The sequence below is a fragment of the Nannospalax galili genome, unplaced genomic scaffold (assembly GCF_000622305.1).
Source record: "Nannospalax galili isolate Female #2095 unplaced genomic scaffold, S.galili_v1.0 scaffold390, whole genome shotgun sequence".
NCBI classification, from domain to species: domain Eukaryota; kingdom Metazoa; phylum Chordata; class Mammalia; order Rodentia; family Spalacidae; genus Nannospalax; species Nannospalax galili.
The window spans coordinates 7,242,405-7,266,299 of NW_008330777.1; the positions used below are offsets into that span (position 1 = coordinate 7,242,405).

At 37.3% G+C, this 23,895-nt stretch overlaps 1 protein-coding gene across 2 annotated transcripts in view; it reads left to right on the top strand.

Moving 5' to 3' along the window:
* The window catches only part of Tmtc2 (transmembrane O-mannosyltransferase targeting cadherins 2), a 507,640-nt gene that overhangs the window by 403,757 nt on the left and 79,988 nt on the right, over nt 1–23,895 (top strand). For both annotated transcript variants that reach the window (XM_008852327.2, XM_029555737.1), the window contains one exon: nt 4,974–5,055. In XM_008852327.2, the coding sequence (XP_008850549.1) occupies nt 4,974–5,055 (82 nt within the window). The remainder of the gene's footprint in view (nt 1–4,973; nt 5,056–23,895) is intronic.

Here is a 23,895-nt window from a genome sequence, read left to right on the forward strand (position 1 = left end):
GGATAGAATTGGGGTCTGCTGTTCATTTTTCCAGTAGTATGTTGGGTTACTGTCTGGAAGAGCCTTTATCTATCCTGGCCAACAGCTCGACTGAAGGTATCGCCTGTCTGGCTTTGCTGTTTGTCAAGTAACTTTTAGCTATATATATGTATGCGCTTATGAAATTATATTGGCCCCTTTAATCTTTGGTTATACTTCCCTTTTGGGTGTTTAAGGACATAACATTGGACCAGATAAACTGATTTGTTTTTACTCTTGAGGTCGTTTGAGGATCTGTTCCTCAGGGGTCCCATGGGCTTGGGAGGAGCCCCTGGCTCCTTTCTATTACCAGTTCCATCTATGTGAAGATAAGTCAAAGGTCCTGCTTGACCATTGTTGGCTTCTCTTGGAAGCATGGAGGAAATGATTCCTCTGTGTTGACCCTCCTCTTTACAGACTGGACACTGGTTCAAGTCCATCTGGTGGGGTCGTGGTATAATTCTCCTGTGCATGTAATATTCCCAGTTCTAATCAGGGGCTTCCAAAATTATTGTGGCAATTTATGTGTATTTGTGTAAAAATATATGTGTGTCTATTATTATATTCATACAATTTGTAGTTGAAATAAGCACTGGCCAGCCATTGGGAGCAGTGCTGCTAGATTTGCACCCACCCAGCTGGATCCCTGTTCCCGAGCTGTGGTAGTAGCAGAACCAGCTTAATGAGAAAACAAAATAAATTAGCTGGAAACTGAACCCACACTGTGGAATACATGGTATAAACTTGACTATTTATCTTGCATTTGTTTGTTTTATTGTTACCAAGCAGAAGAGGATCCAATCAGAACTACTCTCAGTTAGGGCAAGGTTTTGTACTGTTTTGTTTTTCTCATGAATTTAACAATATTATCTCGTGTGTGTGTGTGTGTGTGTGTGTGTGTGTGTGTATGTGTGTGTGTGTGTACATGCATGCATTGTTATTTGTTGTTGTGTTTTTGTTTTAATATGTAGCACAGTGCTTCTTTATTGGTTTCTGAACCACTACTTTTATCCAAATATCACAACCAACATACAAATGTTTATCATGTATGTTTTGCTTAATATAAGAAACTGGCAAGACCAATGGCTGTTCTGCCTTGCTTGTTTACACAAAATGCTGTTGTACTCTCAACCATTCCTTCCTTCTTTCTTTCTTACATTTTCTTGGAGACAGGATCTCATGTATCCCAGGCTAGCCTTGAAATCACTATGTAGCCAGTGATGAGTTTGAACTTATGATCCTCTTGCCCCTGCCTCCTGAGTGCTGGGATTAAAGGCGTGTGCCACCACACCCGGCTTCTTTTTATTTTTTAAGATTCCCATCACCCCAAACCAATAATAGTTAACATAATAATTTTGATTACATTTAAGATTATTACCCAGTGACTATATCTCTTTCCGAGGACTTAGTAATGTGTCTGCCTGGTAAGTTGATTGATTCTTAATACTATATACTTTCATGATGGTTTTGTTTTACTCATTATTTGAAAGCAGAAAGATGCATTTTTGCCTAATGGTCCAATATTTTCCCCCGGAAGAAGAGGATTTCTATGTTAATTTTGTATTGGAGATTTGGGGTCTAATTTTCTTTAATAATAAAGTCCACTAAACAACCAGACTATTGTCCTTTGAGTACCGCTGTATGATTTTATAGCTTTATGCTGTTGTTTCGCCAGTAAATGATACATGAGGATTTTACTGCTCAGATTACTGTGACTTTGATAAATGAGTTTCTTCCTTTCTGTGCTTAAAACTTTAAGTCGAAAAAAAGTTCAAAGCCCCCTTATTATCTTTGCATATACCATTTTTACAAGCTCTTTACTAATGTTAGTTTTCATTTTGCATCTCTCTTTCATTACGCTTTCCTCTAAATTCTTTGGATAGTACTTTGCCATGATTTAAAGAACGAACATGTGTTTTGAGTCTATATATACAACAAAACATAGTCCTTATCATTCATATCTGCACACATATATGCTTATGTGTGTATATAAATAATAGTCAGCTTTTGCTACAAATTTCTAATTTACCTAGGTAATATCACTGCTCCATGAGTACTATTTCAGGTAATCAAAAATCCCAGGAAATAGATTTTATTTTCTTAAAAATTCATAGATTTTATTTTTAGAACAGTTTTAGGTTTATAAAAAATAACTGAGCAGAAGTTACAGAGTTTCCATGCACCCCATGTGTTACCACCCTTCACAGAGTTCCTCATTGTAATCAACTACCTGGCATTGATAGTGAGTGTTTGTACAAATGGATCAGGCAATTCAAGTCCATAGTTTGAGAGCTAACTCTTTGTGTTGTACACTCTTGAGTTTGAGCAAATAAACACTGATTATATCCATGATTAGTGTATCATGCAGAAAGGTTTCACCATCCTGAAAGTTCTCTGTGCTCCCACATATCCTCTTTCTTATATTAGAGCAGAGCACAGCTAAAGGATGAAATGATTTTCCATTGGTCAGCGTGGGATTTGCTCTGCCTGTCCGGAATCTTTTCTCCTACCTCATACATTTAGGCTGCCTGGTTCTTTAGAGTTAATAAATTATTGAGGGAACCCTAACTTGGTAAAAATTCTTGCTGTTACTCATGTCTGAAAGTAAATGGGCATTTCACACATGTGGTGCACTTAGTGCAGACAAAACACTCATACACATAAAATAAAAATAAATCCAATATATAATTATATATGTATGAAGAAAGAAATAATCTTTGCCTGAAAATGTACTAATGAATAAATGAAAAGCAACAGGTTACAATTTACTGTAGATGATGATTTCTCGACACCATGCAGTGCTTCCTGGTCACTTGGAATCCATATAGATCCTCATTCCAGCCAGCAGGGCCAGAGAGAACTCTCACAGATTTCCTCTTAGTGCTTGTCTCCTACCTTGGCCACGTCTTTGTTACCGTGAATAAACTGTGGTGCAGAAACAATAACCAGGTGAAGAATGCATAGTTTCAAAATCTGCCTGGATTATATTATTTTAAGACAAAAACAGTTTATTGCATGCAAACATTTCTCCCTGTTGTTTATTTTCTTGTGAGTATGATAATATTTGTTTAAAACTCAGGCTAACAAGAAAACATAGTTTCAGATTAAATGCCCGGTTAGCAGACCTTCAGTTCCGAGTGACAACAAGCTGTCAGAAATTCTTCAAATTGTGACTTTGTTTCTTCATGGGAAGTGAGTGATTACATTCACAAGGGAACATTTGTGAATGGCAAAAGGGATGTCTAAGGGAGAGCTAGCATGGCCTTCATCACATGAGACCAATGTTTGTGCCCTCCGGACTCCAAAGATTATGAGGGAAGGAGAGAGAAAACTCCCTGATTTTGAGGACATATCACATGTTTTCTTTGTAGTCTGTCATTTAACCCTGACTCTGTTTAACGTTTGAAATCCCTGAGCTGCCCCCGGAGGGAATAACTTCCCTCAAGTGCAATGTAGATGAAGGATCAGAGAAGAGAATTGGCATGGCAAAGAGTTCCTCTTCAGCATAGACTAGAGCTCTGTTTCTGTGTGTGTGTGTGTGTGTGTGTGTGTGTGTGTGTGTGTGTGTGTGCGTGTGTGTGTTTACTGGGGATTGTGCCTAGAGCCTTGTATATCCTAGACTGGCTGAAATTCCTTTCTTACTATTTTTGAGATAAGATCTCATTATGTTCCAAGGTTAGCCTTGAGCTCATGCTGTAGCCTAGGCAAGCTTTGAACATGGGCTCCTCTTGCTTCAGTGTCCTAACTAGCTGGGATTACAGGTCTGTCCCACCTTTCAACTTGTGTTCTCTTTTTCTATCCAAAAATTTCACTAAGACTCTAGTGATGGTCAGAAGATATGTTCATAGACAGACGCATGCTCTAGATACTTTGCTCCAGTGACACATAGCAGAGCAGATCTTTCTCTGGGTTAGAATTCCTGTGTCAAAGTCCTTGCCTGGTTCATCTGCCTCCATATGAAGTAAATTTATGTAGAATAACCCAGAATGGAGCTGGGAGGTAGGATCTTTACTATCTCTTCAATCCCCATGTGTAATTCTCACCAGTAGTAATAGCTGTGATGTGTGTGAGCTGAGAGAATACTTCTCTTTATTAAGAGGAAATGGTAGTTGCTTCTTGCGTATAATCAAAGAACAAAAAGTGATTGGAATAAAGTCATTCCCAAAGCTAATATGTCAAGTATTTTGTACAAGGAACTAAAGAAGCAGTGAAAGGGAAAGAAATTGAAGGCAGAACATAAGACAGAAAATGGGGAGGCAGCTCAGTTGGTAAAGTGCAAGTATCTGAGCTTGACCCTCAGAAATCACATTTAAAAAAAAAACAACAAAAATGAAACAAAACAATAACAACAACAAAAAACAATTGGGTGATCTTCACTTCATAATTTTGATCCCAGTGGAGGGGAGGCAGAAACATCTCTGGGGCACCCTAGCCAGATCACTTAGCCTACCAGGGGCTTTTTCCAGGTCAATAAAAGACCCTGTCTCAAAACACAAGGTCTACAGTACCTGAGCAATGACACCTGAGGTTGTCTTCTGCCCTCCATACATGCATCTGTATTCACATGTGCATCTGTACACACATCAACATACACACCATCACTCACACACACACACACCTACACAAAGAAAATAGCAAATGATAATGATGTTTCTTTAATCCCATCTTACCCTTTTGTTTGCTATGAAACTTTACAAAAGCTTTCCAACTCTGTGGCCTTTGGATCTCATTGATGGGCTCACTGTCATCTCTTCTTCTCTTCTTGCTGTTTCCTAGCATCCTGACCTCAGTCTTTACTCTGAACATATTCTCCCTGGTCATCCTCATTTAGATGAAAACAAGGGCGTTTTTTCCTAGAGCTGTTTACTAACAAAATTGGTGTGCTTCATTTGTGCCCAGCAGGCGAAGAATCAGTCATGATCTGTTGCTGAATCATCCATTTTCTGTTTTTCAAGGGTCGTAAAAGTGAGGCTGAAAAGTTCTTCTTGAAGGCTATTGAGCTGGATCCCACCAAAGGAAACTGTTACATGCATTATGGTGAGTGGTGAGAGTTTTTTACATGCCCCAAATTTTGCCATTAGTACTGATTTGAAATTTAGATTTGGCTGGTCAGGGACCTCTGAGAAGAGGTTGAGGCTCCTGTTGCGCATTTAGCCTCATGCCACATTCTTCCCTTTTCATTTACAATAGCCACATTCAGGAGGGTTCTGTGTTATATTTTTCCTTCAGTAAATTTCATTGGACTTTAATGGGGAAGGCAGTTTTCCAGTTGTTTCTTTCAAGTTTATTGCGGAGTTTAAATGAGATCACACCAGGAAAGTATCTAGCTCTTTGCCTGATGTGTAGTTTATAATAAAAATATTAGCTACTTTCATCATTCTAAATGATAATGCATTGCTCACTGAGCATGGGATCTTGCCATTTTAGAAGTTTATATTTTGGCCTCGGAGTCTTGCTTTCTGGAAGATAAGGATGTATAACCAGCCTATCAACTCCTAAGAATGAGGTCAAGCAGAGCTGTAACAAGTATAAGGAATGGCTGTCTCATGCCATCTAGCCTTGGCCTTAATTAATCCAGCATGAGCTTACATAATAACTCTGACACACTCCAACCTTTCATTATAGTGAATTTTGTATTCAACCTACAAAACATATAGCTAGTTGGTTTTGGTTAAGATGTGCTATGTCTATCAGATTTACAGTTGAAAATGTTCTCAAGAGCCAAAAAGCATTTTTTTTTTTTGCTAATGCCTTGAAAAAAGTAATGCTTCTTTATTACTGTTGACTTTGATGTATTATTATCAAGTAGTAAACTTAAAAGTGGGTAGAAATTAAATCTTTAGGAAATAAAGCTAATATGGTTATATACTATTAATTCTTTCTCTCAGTTTCCAGCTAGTAAAAATAAATCAGTGACAGGCTGCAAGTGTACAAGAATGGAAATAATAAAATGGAGGAACACTTAACCAACCACGAGTGCATTTGGGGATGTACATTATTGTGAAGCTAGAGTTGTGACGTTGTTTCTTGCCACCATAATGTAGGATATAACATCAAAGAACATGTTACACTACTATGTCCAATTTTCCTCTTTTACTGCTATGTTAAGAAAGGAGTTGGATAATTCAACTTGGCTGCAGAATTTACTTTTATGAATGTTCCTATATGAAGCATTTGAAATTAGGGATTTTTGTCATACCTAATGTTTTGAGTTCCCCTACAAGCATTAAAGTATTTGTGTGTTTTTCTGGAGTGTGAAAAGCCAGTGGGTTTGGGGAAATATTTTGTTCCCTATCTTTCTGCTCATATTTCCTTTGTTTCTAACTAGTTCTGCTTGTTCTATTTCCTGAGCTTATTTCCAGTATTATTATATCCTGTGTAGGTATTCTTACAATGAATTTCTTTATACATCCTCATTGCCACATTTGAATTGTTATTTTTATTTTATTTTGTCTTTTTTTGAGACTGGGTCTCCCTGTATGTCCTGTAACTCACTAGGTAGACCAGGCTGGCCACGAACTCACAAAGATTTGCCTGCCTCTGCTTCTTAAGTGCTGGGATTGAACTGTTATTTTTAATAATCACTGTGAGGGGTGGGGCAGTAGCTCAGTGGTAGAGCAATTACCTAGCACACGGGAGACCCTGTGTTCAATTTCCAGTACTGTCAGAATGTTTTTTGAAAACGGAAACCTTAACTTATGACTTTAGTTGCTTTGAGAGTTCATAAAAGGGGGGAAAAATCACTGTTACATTAATTTTAGGAGTTGACTACCCCTGTTCATTTGACCTCTCTTCCTTTCCATGAGAATTTTATTTTGGATTTACTTCACCAGAAGATACAAGAAATTCCTTTATTTTTTATGTTACTTGGAAAATTATGATAGTTCATATCTTTAAATGCATGTGTAAAATTGATTTTTTCCCTTAGTGCTACTGAAATATTTTTAATTTTAGGCTTATACAGATTATAAGAAGTGTATTTTCTTTCTCAGAGAATAAGAACTTTTATGAATTTTATAAAGTGTAATTTTAAGCATTTTATGAAATTTTACATCACTCAATATTTCTCTGGCTTTTAAATATAAATCAAAGAGACTCAAAATGAGTCATTAAAAAGGAAACGTAATTAAGGTACATAATATGCAAATGAACAAGAAAACCATAACTGAAAACTTGACATTCCTTGTTTATTCTGTTTGGGTTATGAAACTGTATATTATAAGACTCTTACTGATTGTCCTTTGAAAGATTCTACCTCAATATTTGAATTTTAGAGCTGGAAAATTAGTTTTACATTAGTAGAAGTCCTCTATTTTACATGCATATAGAATGGGCCTAGTGAAATAAAGATAATTTAACCAAATTTGGTATAATTGAGTAAATTCCGCATTTCTTGATGTTTAGGTTGTGAGGCTGAGCCCTTAAAGGCTAAACCATCTCTCTAGCCCAAATTCAACATTTCTTAATGTCTCATTGTTTTTTTTTTACTTTATAATATATGCTCTATTTCATTTTACAGCATTGGCATTTAAGCAAATAGACATTTTTGTCATTAAGTCTTGTGTGTAGAGTTTAGGAATGTCAAATTCATGTCATGATTTAGCTTAAGATTCTTAGACAAAGATTCTAATTTTAATATTTATAAGCTATACCCACTAGGTACATGACACTGTTCTCTTTTCAGAACATTCTACAAAGCAAATAAACATGGTGATGTCATCTTTCAAAGGTGAATGAGATAAAAAATGAAGGATTACTTAAAAAGGGTTACTAAGTAATGCATCTGGGAGTGTATGAAATCTCCATGAATAAGCCAGCTACTTGAAGTGCTAGGTACCAACAGAAGTATTAGAAAGGTGAACACTCCAAGGCAAGCAGGAACTTGTGTTTAGAGCAGTGCAGAAAGCTCATGTGACGGAGGAGAATAAGCCAACTGGGCAAATGCAAGATGAGGCTGCAGCGGAAGAACCAGGCACCCATGGGGCTTTGCAGAACAAGCTAAGAAACTGTTCTACAAGTGCTATAATGGACCACACTGAGAAGACAGGATAGAATGCTCAAAGTACAGCAAAGGAAACATTTTCAAGAGTGATGGCTGTGATTTAAATAAGAGATGATGGTGGATAGTTTGGGCTTGGGAGGTGTAGGGAAAGTAAATACATTAAAATTATCCCTCCTTTAGAAAATTCTAAATTAAGAATGAGGAGAGTTCTCTATCATATTTCTGTTCCACCAGTATCTACTGAACTGTATATTTCCAGTGGTATATGCAAATGTCTACTAAGCTCAATTAAGAATTCTGTCCATTGTAGAACTGTATCTAGAGTGTTCCATTTCAGTTTTTAGTATTTCCTACTGTGAAAATACATGCTATGATTCTCACATTAATTCCTTGCCAACTTAGTGTGTGTGTGTGTGTGTGTGTGTGTTTATATATTCACAGATTGAATGAATAAGAACACTTCCTCGACTTAAAAATATTTAAATGAAATATGTGTTTGGAGTCTTTTCAAAAACATTTATCAAATGTAAAAGAATAGCCTCTCTCCTGAGTGATTGTGTGTGTTTAGTGTGCTTGTTAAAGATACCAGTGACTGGAAAATCATATTCAGTTGTGACTAGACAGAGAGAATTGTAGGAATTTATGTTGGCTACAGTGGTGATTAGAAGATGATGTTAAAAAAATGCCATCAGTTCCTTGTTCTGTAGATCCACCAGTTTTTGTATCTGAAGGAAGAAATTGTATTGCATTTTTTTCACTTCAGGTTCATTTGAAAGTTTATAAAATTGGTTCAAGGAGCTTGTTAGTGAGACATGGCCTCTGTGACAGCTATGGTCTTTGAAGAAGCAATGCACACTTTGAAATTTAGATTCCTGGTCTGTTAATCTAGAAGCATGATACAGGTTCCTAATGTTTTCCACATTAAAATTTTATATCATGTTAATCTTTTTAAAATGTTATTTTAAAGTATCAGTCCAATTTTTACTTTTATCAAAATTTCTGAGGAATGTATAGGAAATAGGTTTCGAACTATGATATCATCTAGAGCATAATGCTATATTAATGTGTTGTGAAACTTAGAGTGCATTCCCATGCCCCTATGGCTCAAATTTTGTTATCCTGGTGAAATATGTCTCATGAGTATCACGTGAAAATTGGTATTTTGATGTCTCTTGTGAGGCTATAGATCAAGGGATTCTCCATGGATCTGTTTGTCTCCAATAGTAAATCTCTGACAGAAGAATCAAAGTCAAGATAGGAACTCCTTCTTCAAAATAAAACAATGCTATTGTAGAAAAAGCATGCAGTGGGTTGGAGAGTGACTCAGTGGTTAAGAACACTACTCTTGCAGAGGACCCAGGTTTGATTCCTAGCACCCAGATGGCAGCTAATAATCGTCTGTAACTCCAGTTGCAGGGGAATCTGATACCCTCTTCTGACTGCCACAGGCATTACATGACATGGGTGCACTTACATATGTGCAGGCAGTACACATACACATAATATAAAAATAATAAATGAAAGAAAAAAGAAAAAAACATGTAGCAAGATAAAAATATATTTAAATATGTTAAATATTTTCTTTGGATAAATAATAATAAATTTGATGTGGCTGAAGAAGTTTATGTTTTAAGGGACCTATGAAGTATATATTCTATCAGATGGAAATTTATTACATATTAAGGATTAAAACATTAAATATTTAAAAGGAGATTATGATAACTGCTAACGAGAACAAATGTGTAGATGTTGAACAGTTTCTTTCCCTCCTTCCTCTTAATAAAGAGCAAAGCCTATAGTCCCATTTTCTTTATTACTCATATTCACTGGCTGCTGTTATTCATTTCCAAAATTTCAGCTGTATGGTGATGAGCCTGAACCTCTTCTGGCCTCAGCTCGTATATATCAAACACCATATTAAAAATAGGTACACAGTCGGAGAAAAGACAAATTCTAATGGAACTGAAAAAGTGGTGAGAGGCATAAACTGTAAAAATAATGACTTAATTGCTGTTAGCCTTAAGACGAAGAAATAGCTTAATTAAAGGGTGTCTATGTGAGGGATAGGAATCCAGGAAAAATATGCCCAGTAGGCTCCTGTTTGCTATGTACCTGGAAGATGAATAGGAGGTTACCAGGCAAAAGCATAAAAATGAACATGTACAATGGATAACACAAAAGCAGAGAAAATACTTAAGGCATAATGTTCTGCGTACGTTCAGGAGACGGTTCAAAGACAGACGAGGATAGCAATGAAAGGTATATCTATAGATGGAAGACCATCCAAATTTGGAAATGCCAGGTTATGAAGTGAGCAGCCACTAAAGATTCTCAGGTTTGGGGATTACACAGGGTAGTAGGAAAATACAAGCTTTGCCAACAATTAGAAGGCTGGCCCTAGACATTTCTGAAACTAAGAATCAGTATTTTGTCTTCCTGTTATATACCGGAGTTTAGAATTTAAAAAAACTATAATTATCTGTATTCTTATCAGTTAGCTGTACTGTCAATATTAGAATCCTGAGAACTTTACTGCATTTATTGAATACTTTACTGTCTACCCAGTATATCCTGGTCCTTAATCTTTTTGATTGTCATTCCACCCCTGTGAATTAAGAATAAATCCCAGTGACGTTTAAGTAAGAAAATGATATTTAAGAATATTCAAGTGGGGCTGGAGAAATGGCTCAGCACTTAAGAAGAGTGGCTGTTCTTGTAGGAGACCTGGGTTTGATTCCCAGCACCCACATGGTGGTTAACCACCATCCATAACTAAAGTTCCAGGGAAATCCAGTGCTCTCATCTGACCTCCATGGGCATTGCATGATACAGATGCACTTACATATGTGTAGGCAATACACTCATATACATGAAATAAAAATAAATAAAAACTTTTTTTAAAAAAAGAACATTCAAGTGGCATCCTAGGTCAGAAAATTTCAATATAATTAGTCAAGGCGCAGCTTCAAATGTCCAAGTCTTTCAATAAGTATTATTTACTTTTTATTTATTTATGTATTAATTCATTATCATTATTGTGTATAGATGTATGATTTGTGTGTGGTTATGGGTACATGCTTGCCATAGTACATATGTAAAAGTCAGAGGACAACTTTTAGGAGTCAGTTCTTCCTTTCCATCATGAAATCCAAGGATCAAACTCAGCTCATCAGGCTTTACAGCTAACGCTTTTTTTTTTTTTTTTCATACCATTGGACCATCTCGCCAACCATTTTTCAACTTTTAAATCTAGAATTTTCTGCTGTTAATTTGGACTGTGTTTTGTCTAGGATGATTTAAGTTTCATTTCAAAATGTAAACACTGAAGTAACTTGGAAAAATATTAAATTTGATCGTTCCTCTATGAACACTGAAAGGAGAGGTTTGAAATATGTTGTGGGTTAAACTGGCTAGAGGCCTGTGGTTCTTTCTATTCATAATTAACATAACATAATTAGCAGAGGGCAATCAAGTAAGATTGACTGTGCTGTGTAATTTCAGTTTTAGTCATTTCCTAAACAAAGTAATTTTTAAAATTAAATAATGACCTAAGTTATGGTATTGCCCTGATTAAAAATGAAAATACATTTGGGTGGCTCTTTGAAAATTATGTTGTGATTATAATTATGTTAATTGCTTAATGTGAAAAAATGTTACTTTTTCATTACAATATTACTGTTATTGTTCCAACAACAGCAGAATTCACAGAAGCATAATTTGGAGTCTCATTGAAGGTTGTTGCAAACTATTTCGTTTTTTTCTAAATTTTGTATTAAAATTTTTAAAAAAGTAGTTTAAATTTTATACTTGTATTTTATATGAGATGATTTCCAAAGCCCTTTTAGAATTAAAACTTCCTCATGGTTAAAAATGGGAGAAAACAGAGCAGAGAGTTTCTAAGTATGAAAATCAAGAAATGAAAGAACATTTAAAGGACAAACCCATTTGAAAAAGAAATACAATTAGAGAATAAACTGTCAGAAAATAATTTCCATAAAGCAACAAAAGATCAATTATATAAGGCACAACACACTCTAAAACTAAAAAGAAAATTAAGTAGACCAAGGGATATCAACAGTTACTATCAAAAGAGGAAGTATAACTTGTTTTGAAAGATAGGTGGAGAGAATGAGAGAGAGAGGGAGTGTACTGGATAGCATGTGTCTACTTGACACACCTGGGTTGAGGGCGCCTCAATTGGGGAATTGCGTCCATTGGAATTGCATGTGGCCATGTTTGTGGGGGCATCTTCTTGATTATTGAGTGATGTGGGAGAGCCCAGCCCACTATGGGTGGTACCACTCCTGGCAGGTGGGCCTATGTTGTATAAGAAAGCGGGCTGAGCAGTGACCAGGGGAGCAAGCCAGTAAGAGGTGTTCCTCCAATGGCCTGTGCTTCAGCTTTTGCCTCCAGGTTCTTGCCTAGTTCCTAGCTTGGGCTCCCTGATGAGCTATGACCTGGGAGATTTAAGCCGAATAAACCCTTTCCTCTCCAAGTTGGTATTGGTCAGAGTGTTTTATCACAGCATTTGAGAAACAAACTAGAACAGAGGGTAAGAGAGTAAAATATGTGGAAATATAAGCAAAGTGTGAAGAGACAAAAACATGTAAATTTCAGAATGAAACCCATTGCTTTATGGCCTAAAAAACAAAACAGATTCTGTGTCCTGGGCTACCTCTAGGGAGTTCTCACTGTAGAACTCTTCTGTAGGACTAGTGGTGCTTGATGGGGACGTGTTTTGGTTTTTCATATTATTATTTTTCATTGAGATTTTGGCATGTGGATTTCTTTTGTTGATTCTGGTATGAAATTCAAGCCTTCTTTGTTGAGATGAAGTTTGATTCTGTTTGTATTATTGATGTACCTTGGTTGCTTTCTGATTGGATATGAAAAGCTGGTGGATCTAGGCTTCAGGTTCTCTCTTTTGATTTTACATTGAGGCACCAGATGGTTCTAGTTAGACTATTCAGGAGTTCTCCAGGAGGGGCAAAGTGGTCGTAGCAAGTTAGTAGCACTTTAGTAGCCTCAGATGGATAGTGCCATGGTCCAAGGAGAGGAGATGGGAAACAGATGTGCTGGTCCCTATAGTCAGCAGGGAAGCCTAAGCCCTGGAGCAGTGCAGACTCCCCAAAGGTCTTGTCAGGTACTTTTGGGCAGTCTCATAAGAAGTTAAAGGAATTCCTTTAAGCTACTCTAATACATATTCTTAGTACGTTTTGAGAATATATCTTAAGGAGTACAGGGTGGTTTTTTTTTCCCCTATGTTCATTAGGAATTTTTTAATTTAGCATTGGTGAAGAGGTAAAAATGAGAAAGGACTTAGATGTCTATCTAAAATGGGGAGTACTTAAAATAAGTGTATTCCCATTTGATATAGTAGTGTAAATCCTAGGCTAAATTTGTAAAGAGCCTATTGTAAGAAAAGACTGCTCAGATTATGATGTTAGGTGAAAACAATATATTGACTTTTACAAGATAATTATCTTATTAACCAAGCAAACAACACAACTACCAAAGCAGCAGAATATCAAGAATGGATGTCCATGCTTTGTGGACTCTTGCAGCCTTGTGGGGGAACAGCCAGTGTTTTCTTTGAAAAATTTTATGTAGTAAGCATATTGTTTTTATGAAAGAAGGTATAATTGGGTAATTTTTTTTTAAAAAGCACCTTAGCTGTGGTATTCAGATAGTATATGGAAATGATGGTAGGAAAATTATTATAGTGACTAACAATCATCCACAGTTATCTATTGGACTGAGGAGATGGCTCAGTCAGTAATGCATTTTCTGTAGATTAAAAAAAAATGTGTAGATGTATATCTGTAAATGTGGGCTTGCTGATGTAAAAATAGTACCCATGAAGGCCAGAAGAAGGACCTGATCCTCTAGAGCTGGAGTGACAGGAAGTTGTGAGCTATGAACCAGACTTGGAGCAGTACGTTGCCCTTAACCACTGAGTCCTCCCTCCAGCCCTAACATGCTTTCATGGAACCGCAAGGACTTGAATCTTAATACCCATAACATGGCCATATTAAAAAAAAAATGAAGTCAGTCATAAGGTTGGGAGGTGGACACAGGTAGATCCCTGGGACATGATGGCTAGGCTACTTGGTGAGCTCCAGGCCAAGTCAGAGGCCCTATGTCAAAAAATTTAAAAAATGAAAATTAGTGGTCCAAGCATGGTGATGGTGCATACCTTTAATCATAGCACTTGGGAAGCAGAGGTGGTCCAATCTCTGAGCTCTAGGCCAACCTGGTCTACATATTGAAGTCCAGGTGAGCCCAGACTATACAATGAGACCTATCTTTTAAAATAAATAAATACATAAATAAAATAGTGGATCACATCTAAGGAATCTAAGGAACAATACCTGAGCTTGGCCTCTTATACATATTCACATATACACATACACACAAGGTAGAAAAATTTATTAAGGAAATACCGGGGCTGGAGAGATGGCTCAGTGGTTAAGAACACTGGTTGTTCTTGCTGAAGACCTGGGTTCGAACCCCAGCACCCACATGGCAGCTAACAACTCTCCGTAACTCCAGTTTCAGGGGATCCGACAGCCTCTTCTGACTTCCATGGGCATTGCATGACACGGGTGCACTTAACTACATGCAGGCAATACATGCATGCACATAAAAATAATAAATAAAAATTTTTAGATAAAGAAAAGAAATACAAATGAAAAGGCATTTTTATAAGTATTTAGCAAGTACTGTTTTTTTTCTGAGAAGTCCACATGTAGCATCTCATTTAATCCCCATAAAAGCCAGGTGTGCAGTGGAGCTGGCTCTGTCCATTTAACAGAATGAGGAACTGAAGTCACTAGCCATACGGTAAAATGACCCAAATTGCATTGCTAGTCAAGAGCAGTTACACCGTCAGCAGTTACTGCCATGTGCAGTGCATTGATTGTCTCTTATTTCAAGTAAAATTCTGATTAGAACAGGCTGAGGATGGATAACATTCATAGACGACATCCACTCTGACCCACTAAAGTTTACCCTATTTCTTCTAGAATGGGTGGGGGATACTCTGCCATTCTGTAAAATGATGAGGTTCCCGATGGTGACACACATCCAGAAGTCTAAGATGATAATCAAAGAGAAAGCCATAGAGCTCTCATCAGTGTGTTCTTGAGAGCCCTAAGGGAGACACTCAGATCTTGAGGTCACCAGGGATGACAGAGAACCTGACCATTGCGGAGTGGGAAAGGAGCACATGGAAAGGACAGAAACGAGAAGGAGCAGGCAGGCACCAGGCAGGTCCAGCAGCACTTTATTTGTACTGTCTCTTTCAACCTTTTTAAACATGTTACTTTTGTGAAGGAATATACACTTTAACAAGATATTAAAGATAAAACTAAGTTTCTATTTCCCTGGGAATATGTAGAAAAGATAGCAGAAAAATTATAGTGACCCAACATTTAGAGGCATTTAATAGAGAAGAAATGGAAATTTACAACATAAAAATTAAGCAAGAAACAGAAAGACTTCTTACATGAGTTCTCTATTAAATGCTTTTTCTGTGGTGAATTCATGAGATACACATTTTATGAGCATACTATATATTTTTAAATTTATCAAATACAATAGTTAGGTAAGCATTCCACAGAATGCTGTGTTTCCTGAAGAATTCACATACATCATCTCACTTTATAATAACACAGCAAGAAAAACAGTGAAACTATGACTCAAACCAAAGATTCTTGACAACATCATGTCCCTGCTGGCGTCCCATCCCTGCCCATAGAGGTGCACACAGGAAGGTCAGTCAGTCTTTCCCCAGAACAAGAATGAATGATGAAGGCTAGATGACTTCAGTTAGCTTTGTGTTTCTCTTTACTCCTCTCTGCTTTCATCCCCCCGCCCCCCGCTGGGAGGATCCATTGTGCTTTATATTATTTAAACTCTTTATAAGGTCAAGCTTTGCTAAGAAGGGGATAGAGTTAAGTACTATGCACACATAGTCCTTTGAATGAGTCTTTGCATGGAATTTAAGAAGCTAGAAAAACAAGATAAGCTTTGGATTAGAGATGTGACAATATAGTGGATTTGGGGCAGGGAATGGGGGATTTGGGGATAGCTGTTCCAGCCCTCTAAGGATCATCTCCTTGCACATGTTCTGGCTTCTGCCAGACTCTGTTCTCATTTTCAACTGGAGATGACTACTGCTGACTAAAGTTATGAAGATTCATTTACACTTTCATAAAGTAAATAGCATTTATCATGTGCTCAGCAAGTCATAACAGTGAATATTTACTATTTTTAACTTAGAAAAACTATAATTTTCTGAAAAAGTGAGTTGTATAGGAAAAAAATGGAACAAACCTATAAACTGTGGGCAGAAAATAGAAGAAGAAATAGAGAAACAGCACAAACTAAAGAGGAATTTGAGGTACAATGATACAAGTCTGTAACTTTAGCACCCAGAAGGCAGAGGCAAGAGGATTTCAAGCTCCAGACTAACCTGTGCTGAACAAGGTGACCCTGCTAATTATTTAATTACTACAAAAAAGAAAATGTTTACCCATCCCTGAATAGGCATAAGGCCCAGAAAGGGAGGAATTGTAAGAAGAGTGAACATGGTAAGTTACATTACAAATGATGACGTAGACAACATTGTATTGAACAAATCAGAAAAAAAAAATGTTTCACATAATAGATCATATTCATTATCTTAAATTTGTATTCACGTAAGTGGGTCAGTTATAGGGCGTTTACTGTTGGTTGAATGGTAACATGGAGGTGGGAGCTTGGAGAATGCTACAGTGTCAGTGAAGTTTGTGTTTTGTGGGATTAAGTGGGAATGAACACACATGTGACTATTTTTCCAGTCTTTGCTGTTTAGGTTTAGTGTTTGTACTTTGAAGTTCTTTTTTTGCAGTAATTTTTCTCCCTTCTACTTAATTAAAACAATTATCCTCCAAGTTTGTGTCTCCTGACATTAAGTCATCTGTGGCTATTGAACACACTGGTAAACAATCTCTTCAGCAAAGCACAGTGAGATTGTTTGGGAGTGCACTGAGAAGATGGGAAGAGGTGTGCCAGGCTCTGCTAGCCAGTGCTTCCCACTGTCATTAGCAGGTCAGTTCTCGTACCTTGAAGGTGTGCTGCTTTCTTAGTGACTGTAGCACGTGACTTCGAATCCTTTCATCTTCCTTATTTCTTTCCTTCCAACTCCATAGTTTAATGCACAGTATTACTAAACAGCACGAGGCTCCCTCCTTTGTAGGTAGTTCACTGATTAAGTTGCACCCCTTGTCCAGTGGTGACTCTCCCTCCATCTTCAGAAGATAAAGCATGAAAGCTTATCTGAAAGACTCATCGTGGACCTATTCTTTTTCTATTTTGAGACCTACCAAATCCCTGCTGAATCTATGAATGACTTAAATGTATGATGGGATTGTATTACTTCATCTTTTTTCTCTTCTCTCATTTTTCTTAGCTCCCCTCACCGTCTCCTCATCTCCTCATCCCTCTCTAATTCTTACACTCCAGTTGGACAGTCATAACTACACAACTAGTTTTCTGATGTGTCATAACCCTTTTGGAAAGAGTCATGGGAGAACTTTTGGCAATATATTCCCACCTTCCTGACCTCCTTTCTAGTTGAGCTCTGGCCTACTGATTCTCTAACCTCCTTTTCACCAGACATCTTCTTTGTCACTTGTCCAATTCATGATATTCCTGGCCTCATGTTCACCTAGGGACATATCCACAGCCTTCCAACCTTACAATAAGCAGTTGAGAGTAGTGTTCTCCTGGGCATCTTTCTCTTGTTACCAGGCCCACCTATTTTCTTGGCCAGTGACTACAACATATAAATCACATTAGTTCTGTCTTATGGAAACAGCTTTTTGTTAACTTGGGCTTTCAAGAGCATAAAAACACAAAGCACATAACTAGGAAAGATAATGAAAAGGGGAGAGAGAGAGAGAGAGAGAGAGAGAGAGAGAGAGAAAAGGAAGGAAAGGAAGGAAGGAAAGAAAGAAAGAGAGAGAAAGAGAGAGAAAGAAAGAAAGAAAGAAAGAAAGAAAGAAAGAAAGAAAGAAAGAAAGAAAGAGAGAGAGAAAGAAAGATTTTAAAGAACAAGGGCATACTTAAAATGCCAGGGTGACTGGTGACTCAGAAAGATATTCAGCAAGCCTCCATTCTCAGGCACAAAAGAGAAACATCTTCTTCAAATTTTTATCACCCTAATTAACATACACTATAAGCATCCTCTGCAACAGCATCGCCACTGGTCTAATTCCTGACCACTATGCTACCATTAACCCTCCGACCAGAATTGCTTTTCTAATGGAAACAGCCCATGAAAGATTTACTTGCCTCAGTTCCCTTTGCCCACTCATCATGTTACCACTAGATGTCAGCAAAATCAGTGAGCCTTAGTATTTCCTCCTGGTCCTTCCCCTTTTCCAATCATTGAAATCTTTGAAGAAGCCCCCATCACACATGGTTGTTTTGTACTGTTTGGTCACAATCTGGAGGACAGTGATAACACTATTATTCTCTTGGTAAAATTCAGTCAATGCCATTTCTTCTGCCCTTATTTCTCTTATCAGTTGACTAAAACCAAACAAAAAAACCATTTGCATGCAGAAATGATGCATTTAGCCTGCACTACTTCATATTCACCCACTCCTATTATGTGCATGTGAAGTGTCTTCACTTTCTCTGGTGAAATGAGAATTGTTTCAAAAGGAAGCACTGCATTTACCTTTATACCACCCTCTTTCCCTACAGATAGCACCATATCTTAGGCATAGTAAATGTGTTAGTTAATTGTCTGTTATTGTGATAAAATACCACAGCCAAAAGCAGCTTAAAGAAGAGTTTATTTTGGCTTATGGTACTAGAAGTTTCCATATCCGTAATGCAGGGAAAGTGTGATGGTAGAAGCAGAAAGCTGAGGGATCACATGTCAACCATATGCAGAAAGCAGGGAAAGAAAGAAAGAAAGAAAGAAAGAAAGAAAGAAAGAAAGAAAGAAAGAAAGAAAGAAAGAAAGAAAGAAAGAAAAAGAAAGAAAGGAGTGGAGCAAGACTGTAAACCCCCAAACCCACCCCCAGCAAGGCTGCACCTCCTTAGATTCCGAAACCTCCCCAGATAGTGACCCCAGCAAGGGATCCAATATACACAAACATAAGCCTGTGCAGGAAATTTTTCATTCAAACCACTACAGTAGGCACAATGTAAATTTCTTTGATATATTAACTAATAGAAGAAGCTGTCAGATTATTTCCTTTCTATTGAAAGGGTTGAATTTTTACCCATAATGCAGTGGAGTATAGTAGATGGTAGCCAAATTCCATTGTTTGAGATGTTTTAGATCTAAGACATCTTTCAAGAGATAGCTGAATCTAGAGTAGTTTGTTAGGTTCCAGGTGAAATTCAGAGATCAAAAACCTGAACATCCTCTTGCTTCAGTCCAGGATGTTCTGTTCATAGACACTTCACCATTGATATCCTGTAATGCTCAGTGTTGTGGCCCTTTACTACAGCCCTGCCTTCTAATTTCCTTTTGAGAACAAAGCAATAGCCACAAAGGCATAGGAGTTCGCTTAGTCCTCTCATTGGACATGTATTTATCAAATACCCACAGTGTGTCAGAAGGTAAGAGGGTAGACCATGGGGTATCTGTGGGAAAAGCATTTCCAGTAGTGAAAATGACATGAAAAGATTCAGTAGCAGCAATCTTTGTTCCCTGGATGTATTAAATAAATGACAAGAGGGTCTAGAGATAATCATCAAAATACATAGGCCAGTTTAAAGATCCTGGATCAGCTACAGGATGGTGTAAATTAGCTCCCATTCAATCAAGAGTTCTCTGACTGATGTTTGAAGAATCCCTTGTAAGATCATGAGCAGACCCATAGGTACCACTTAGGAAGTTAGTGCAGCTATCCAGGGCAAGATCATGCTTTGATATAGGGTAGTATTGGTAGGAGTTGGATGATTCAGGATATTTCAGGATCATATCAGTTTCTTCCACAGGGAACTATTTAATACAAATGCTATGCTCTAGTTTAGTAAATAAATTTTTATTTCCTTTTGAACATCTTTTAAAACTACGTATGTATGAATAATTTTTTCCTAAGGAGACTTGTGTCGTCTTGATACCTATTACACATTGTTTCAGGACTTCAGTTTAATTGTGTTGATCTTAGGAGAGAATTTTTCATCGTATTTTAGCAAGAAATGCCAGTTCCAATTAATTTAAGAAGGTTACATGTAGAATTTGTACAAAGTAGTATTTGATCCTGCAGCTTACCGCCAGCTTTCATTTTTACTGATTTCTACTTCACAGGAAGAGCTTTTTAAATCCAGGAATTAATAAAGGATTGATCTTCATAAGCTTGTCATATTGAAATTTTAGTAAAAATCTACCAAGTCGCTTAAATGGTTCAGTATGTGAAGGATATGTCCAGAGGAGAAATTATACAACTTTTGCACTGAAACCATTGACATTCGGGCCATCAATTGCTTTTCCCTCATCCACTTTCTTCTGTGTGGAGACATAAACTCCTTGTCTTGGGATCTCTAGAGAATGCTTCTTTTTGAATCATTTTCTGTTTTTCCCATACAGAAATGACTTTTTTAAAAATAATTTCTCAACTTAGTTTTTCATTTCCTCCTTTTTTCCTCTTCCTTTGATTTGAGACAATGATGTAAAATGAGGACGATTAGCTTTGGTAAGAAAGATTACAAACAAAGAAGTAAAAGAATGGTAGCAAGAACACCCACATAAGAATAAAGGATATTTTACACAAGGCGTTTTTGTGGTTTATTTGCAGTTCTTCTCAATAATCAAACATGAAGAATGTGTTTATCTACTGTATGTGAAAAATAAATGATTTCTTAGCTATCTGTTCTTGCAGTTACTCTCAGAAAGACCAAATATGTTTATTGGCTGTGTCATTCATGCATGTATATCTTTCTATCTACATGTGCATGTAAAAGTTAGTCATTATGTCCAATAATGTAGGGATGATTGCCAGATGCAGTTGATTATCAGTCTAGTTTATGCTAACTTTAACTTAATCCCATACATAATTATAATCCATAGTATGGGAAAAACACTTTGGTTTTTCCTTAACATTCTGTTTCTCAAAGTGTGGATGTGCCCTACCAGCAGCACTTGGGAGCTTGTGAAAAACACAGATTTGAGGGTCTGTCTCAGATTCACACACGTGAAGCTGGAGAAGGGTGCATCGGATTTGCACTGAGCTAGAGACCAATGTGACTGTAAGCTTTCCAGCCCTGGAAGAATTTACCATGGTGAATGGACTCACTGAAATGTCTGCCTTACCATTTTCCCTCTCTTCTTTAGCATGCTGGTCCTGTTTCAGTTTGAGCCCCCATGGCCAGTCTAGGTGGACTCAAATGTAATTCTTCAGGGAAGAACACCTATGTCTCTCTTGCTGCTCTTGATCTTTCTGTGGCAGTAATTCAGTCCCTTCTTTTGCAAATGTTTTGCTTCCCAATTGTGGTGAAGATGAAGGGATTGGGACCCACCCATGCAACTGAAGTGACCTGACAGAGACAACACTGGTGCACACCCTTATTCCAGCATAATCAGTAACATCCTGTATACTCTTTGAAATGCTCTGGTTTTGTTGATAAATTAGACTGCAGTGAATGTATATTGTAAAAAATTCAAACAGCTACTGGAGAGTTGTCAAGGAAGGTTTCAATGAGAAAAATGTAGTTAGGACATTAAAATGAAAGCAGTTTAATTACAATAAATAGGCTGTACAGAACTAGAGATGGAGGTGAGAGAGCCTTAGCAGTCAAGAAAACTTAGAGGTAGAATGTTCCAGAAATAACAGTGATTGTGAAGGAATAGACTACCCTATGGTCAACATAAGCAGTTCAGAGGCTTTTTTCCTCTGTCTGGTGGCTAACAGCAATAAAACTGCATATATATGTAAGTGAATCCATGTCATGCATTGTCCATGGAGGTCAGAAGAAAGTGTTAGATTCCCCTAGAACTTGAGTTACAGATGGTTGTTACCCACCATGTGGGTACTGGGAATTGAACCCAGGTCCTCTGCAAGAGAGTCCAGTGCTCTTATCTGCTGATTCTTGTTTTCAGACCCATATTTATAAATTTTTAAAAATACTACCTTAATTATTTTTCTGACCCAAGAACCATGTTGATTTGGGATGATGAGTAAGGCAGATAACATAAGAAAGTGACATGAAATATTTTGTAGCAATATCTAAACCTTCTCCAAATCCCTTTTAAAAGGAGGCTCTCTAATCTTGGGTTTCCTACTCTCGCTTCCTCCCCTGCCCCTTTTGAAGACAGGACTTTCCCATGTAACTCAAAACTGACTTCAGACTCATTATTCTCCTGCACTAGTTTCTCAAGTGCTGGGGAATACAGTTGTGCAACCACCATAGCCAGTGACTAGATTTATCTTTACTCAACATTTTTCTGTTTTTATGTTTCTATGTGCAGCTCACAACTTTCAAATCATTTCTATAATTACTTGGTAGTTTCAAGACCTTCATCTTTAAGCAAACTGGAAATTTCAAAAAAGAAATGATAACTGGAGCATAACACCACAAACATGCAGGTGCATGGATGAAGTCAGTCTAGCTCTGCCATCCTTTGATTTGGTTTTAATTTGAATATCCCTATCAAATCAAGCCTAAGTTGGTATTTCTGTTCATAACTCTCAGCTGTAAAAAAGCACTCATTGTTTCTGTTTACATATATGTAGCCTTAAAATTTGACCTAATTTTTCTGTTTTGTCTTACCTTTACAGCTAGTTTGTAGGATTTCATTATCTAACAACTCTTAAGATAAAAGCTTAAAGAATTATGTGGTACTAGCTGCGATAATTCCACCCTTGCAAAGCTGATTTGAAAGTAATCTAAAAAAATTAGCCATTTTAATACTGATTCCACTTTCATTGCTAAGTCTAATTCAGAATGAGTTATTGACAACTTTGCCTTTCTATATTCATTCATAATTTCAGGAAGAAATGACTATCTCAATATGGATATACCTGTTTCTGTGTAGACATCAGCAATGGGTACTGTTTCAAAGTACTAACAGTTAAAATCAATTGACTTGTATTTATGGTACATCTTTTTTGTTTGGGCTGTTGTTTTTTGTTTAGTTTTTGAGTCAGGGACTCACTATATAGCTCCAGCTGACCTGTAACTCTCTATGTAGACCATCCCAGGTTGGCCTAGATCTTACAGTGGTGATCTGCCTGCCTCTACCTCCCAAGTGCTGAGATTAAAAGAGTGTGCCTCTATGCTGGGCCCTATAATACATCTTGATTTTTTTATTGCAATTTTCATAGAATATATTTTGGTAGTATTTAGATCCTTATCACCACTATCCATACCTCCCCTTACTGGCCCTGCCCAATTTAATGTACTGTATTATAAAGGCTTATGGAGTCAGATTTGTGTCCCCAAATGTCCTTCAGTGTGTGTCCATCTACTGGGCCTGGTTAAACCTACCAAGAGTCCTACTCTTGAAAGAGACTGTCTCTCCCTCTCCCAGCAACCACTAATTGCCAAAAGTTCCTTAGTTTGGTTTGGGATTTATCAACTTCCTCATGTTGTCTATGCCGGGATTTTGTCTGGTTTTAGCTTACATGGGACTTGTGGATACTACTACCATTGCTGTGAGTTCATGTAAGTAACTGACCAGATATCTGGAAGACTATTTACTTGTGGACAACCACTGCCTCTGGCTCTTACAATCTTTCCACCTCCTCTTCCACAATGATCCCCGAGTCAGAAGTTTGTTATAGGTATTCTTTACAGGGATAAACACTCTGTAGCCTCTTGTTTGCTGCACATTGGCCAGTTGTGGGTTTCTGTGTTAATCACCATCT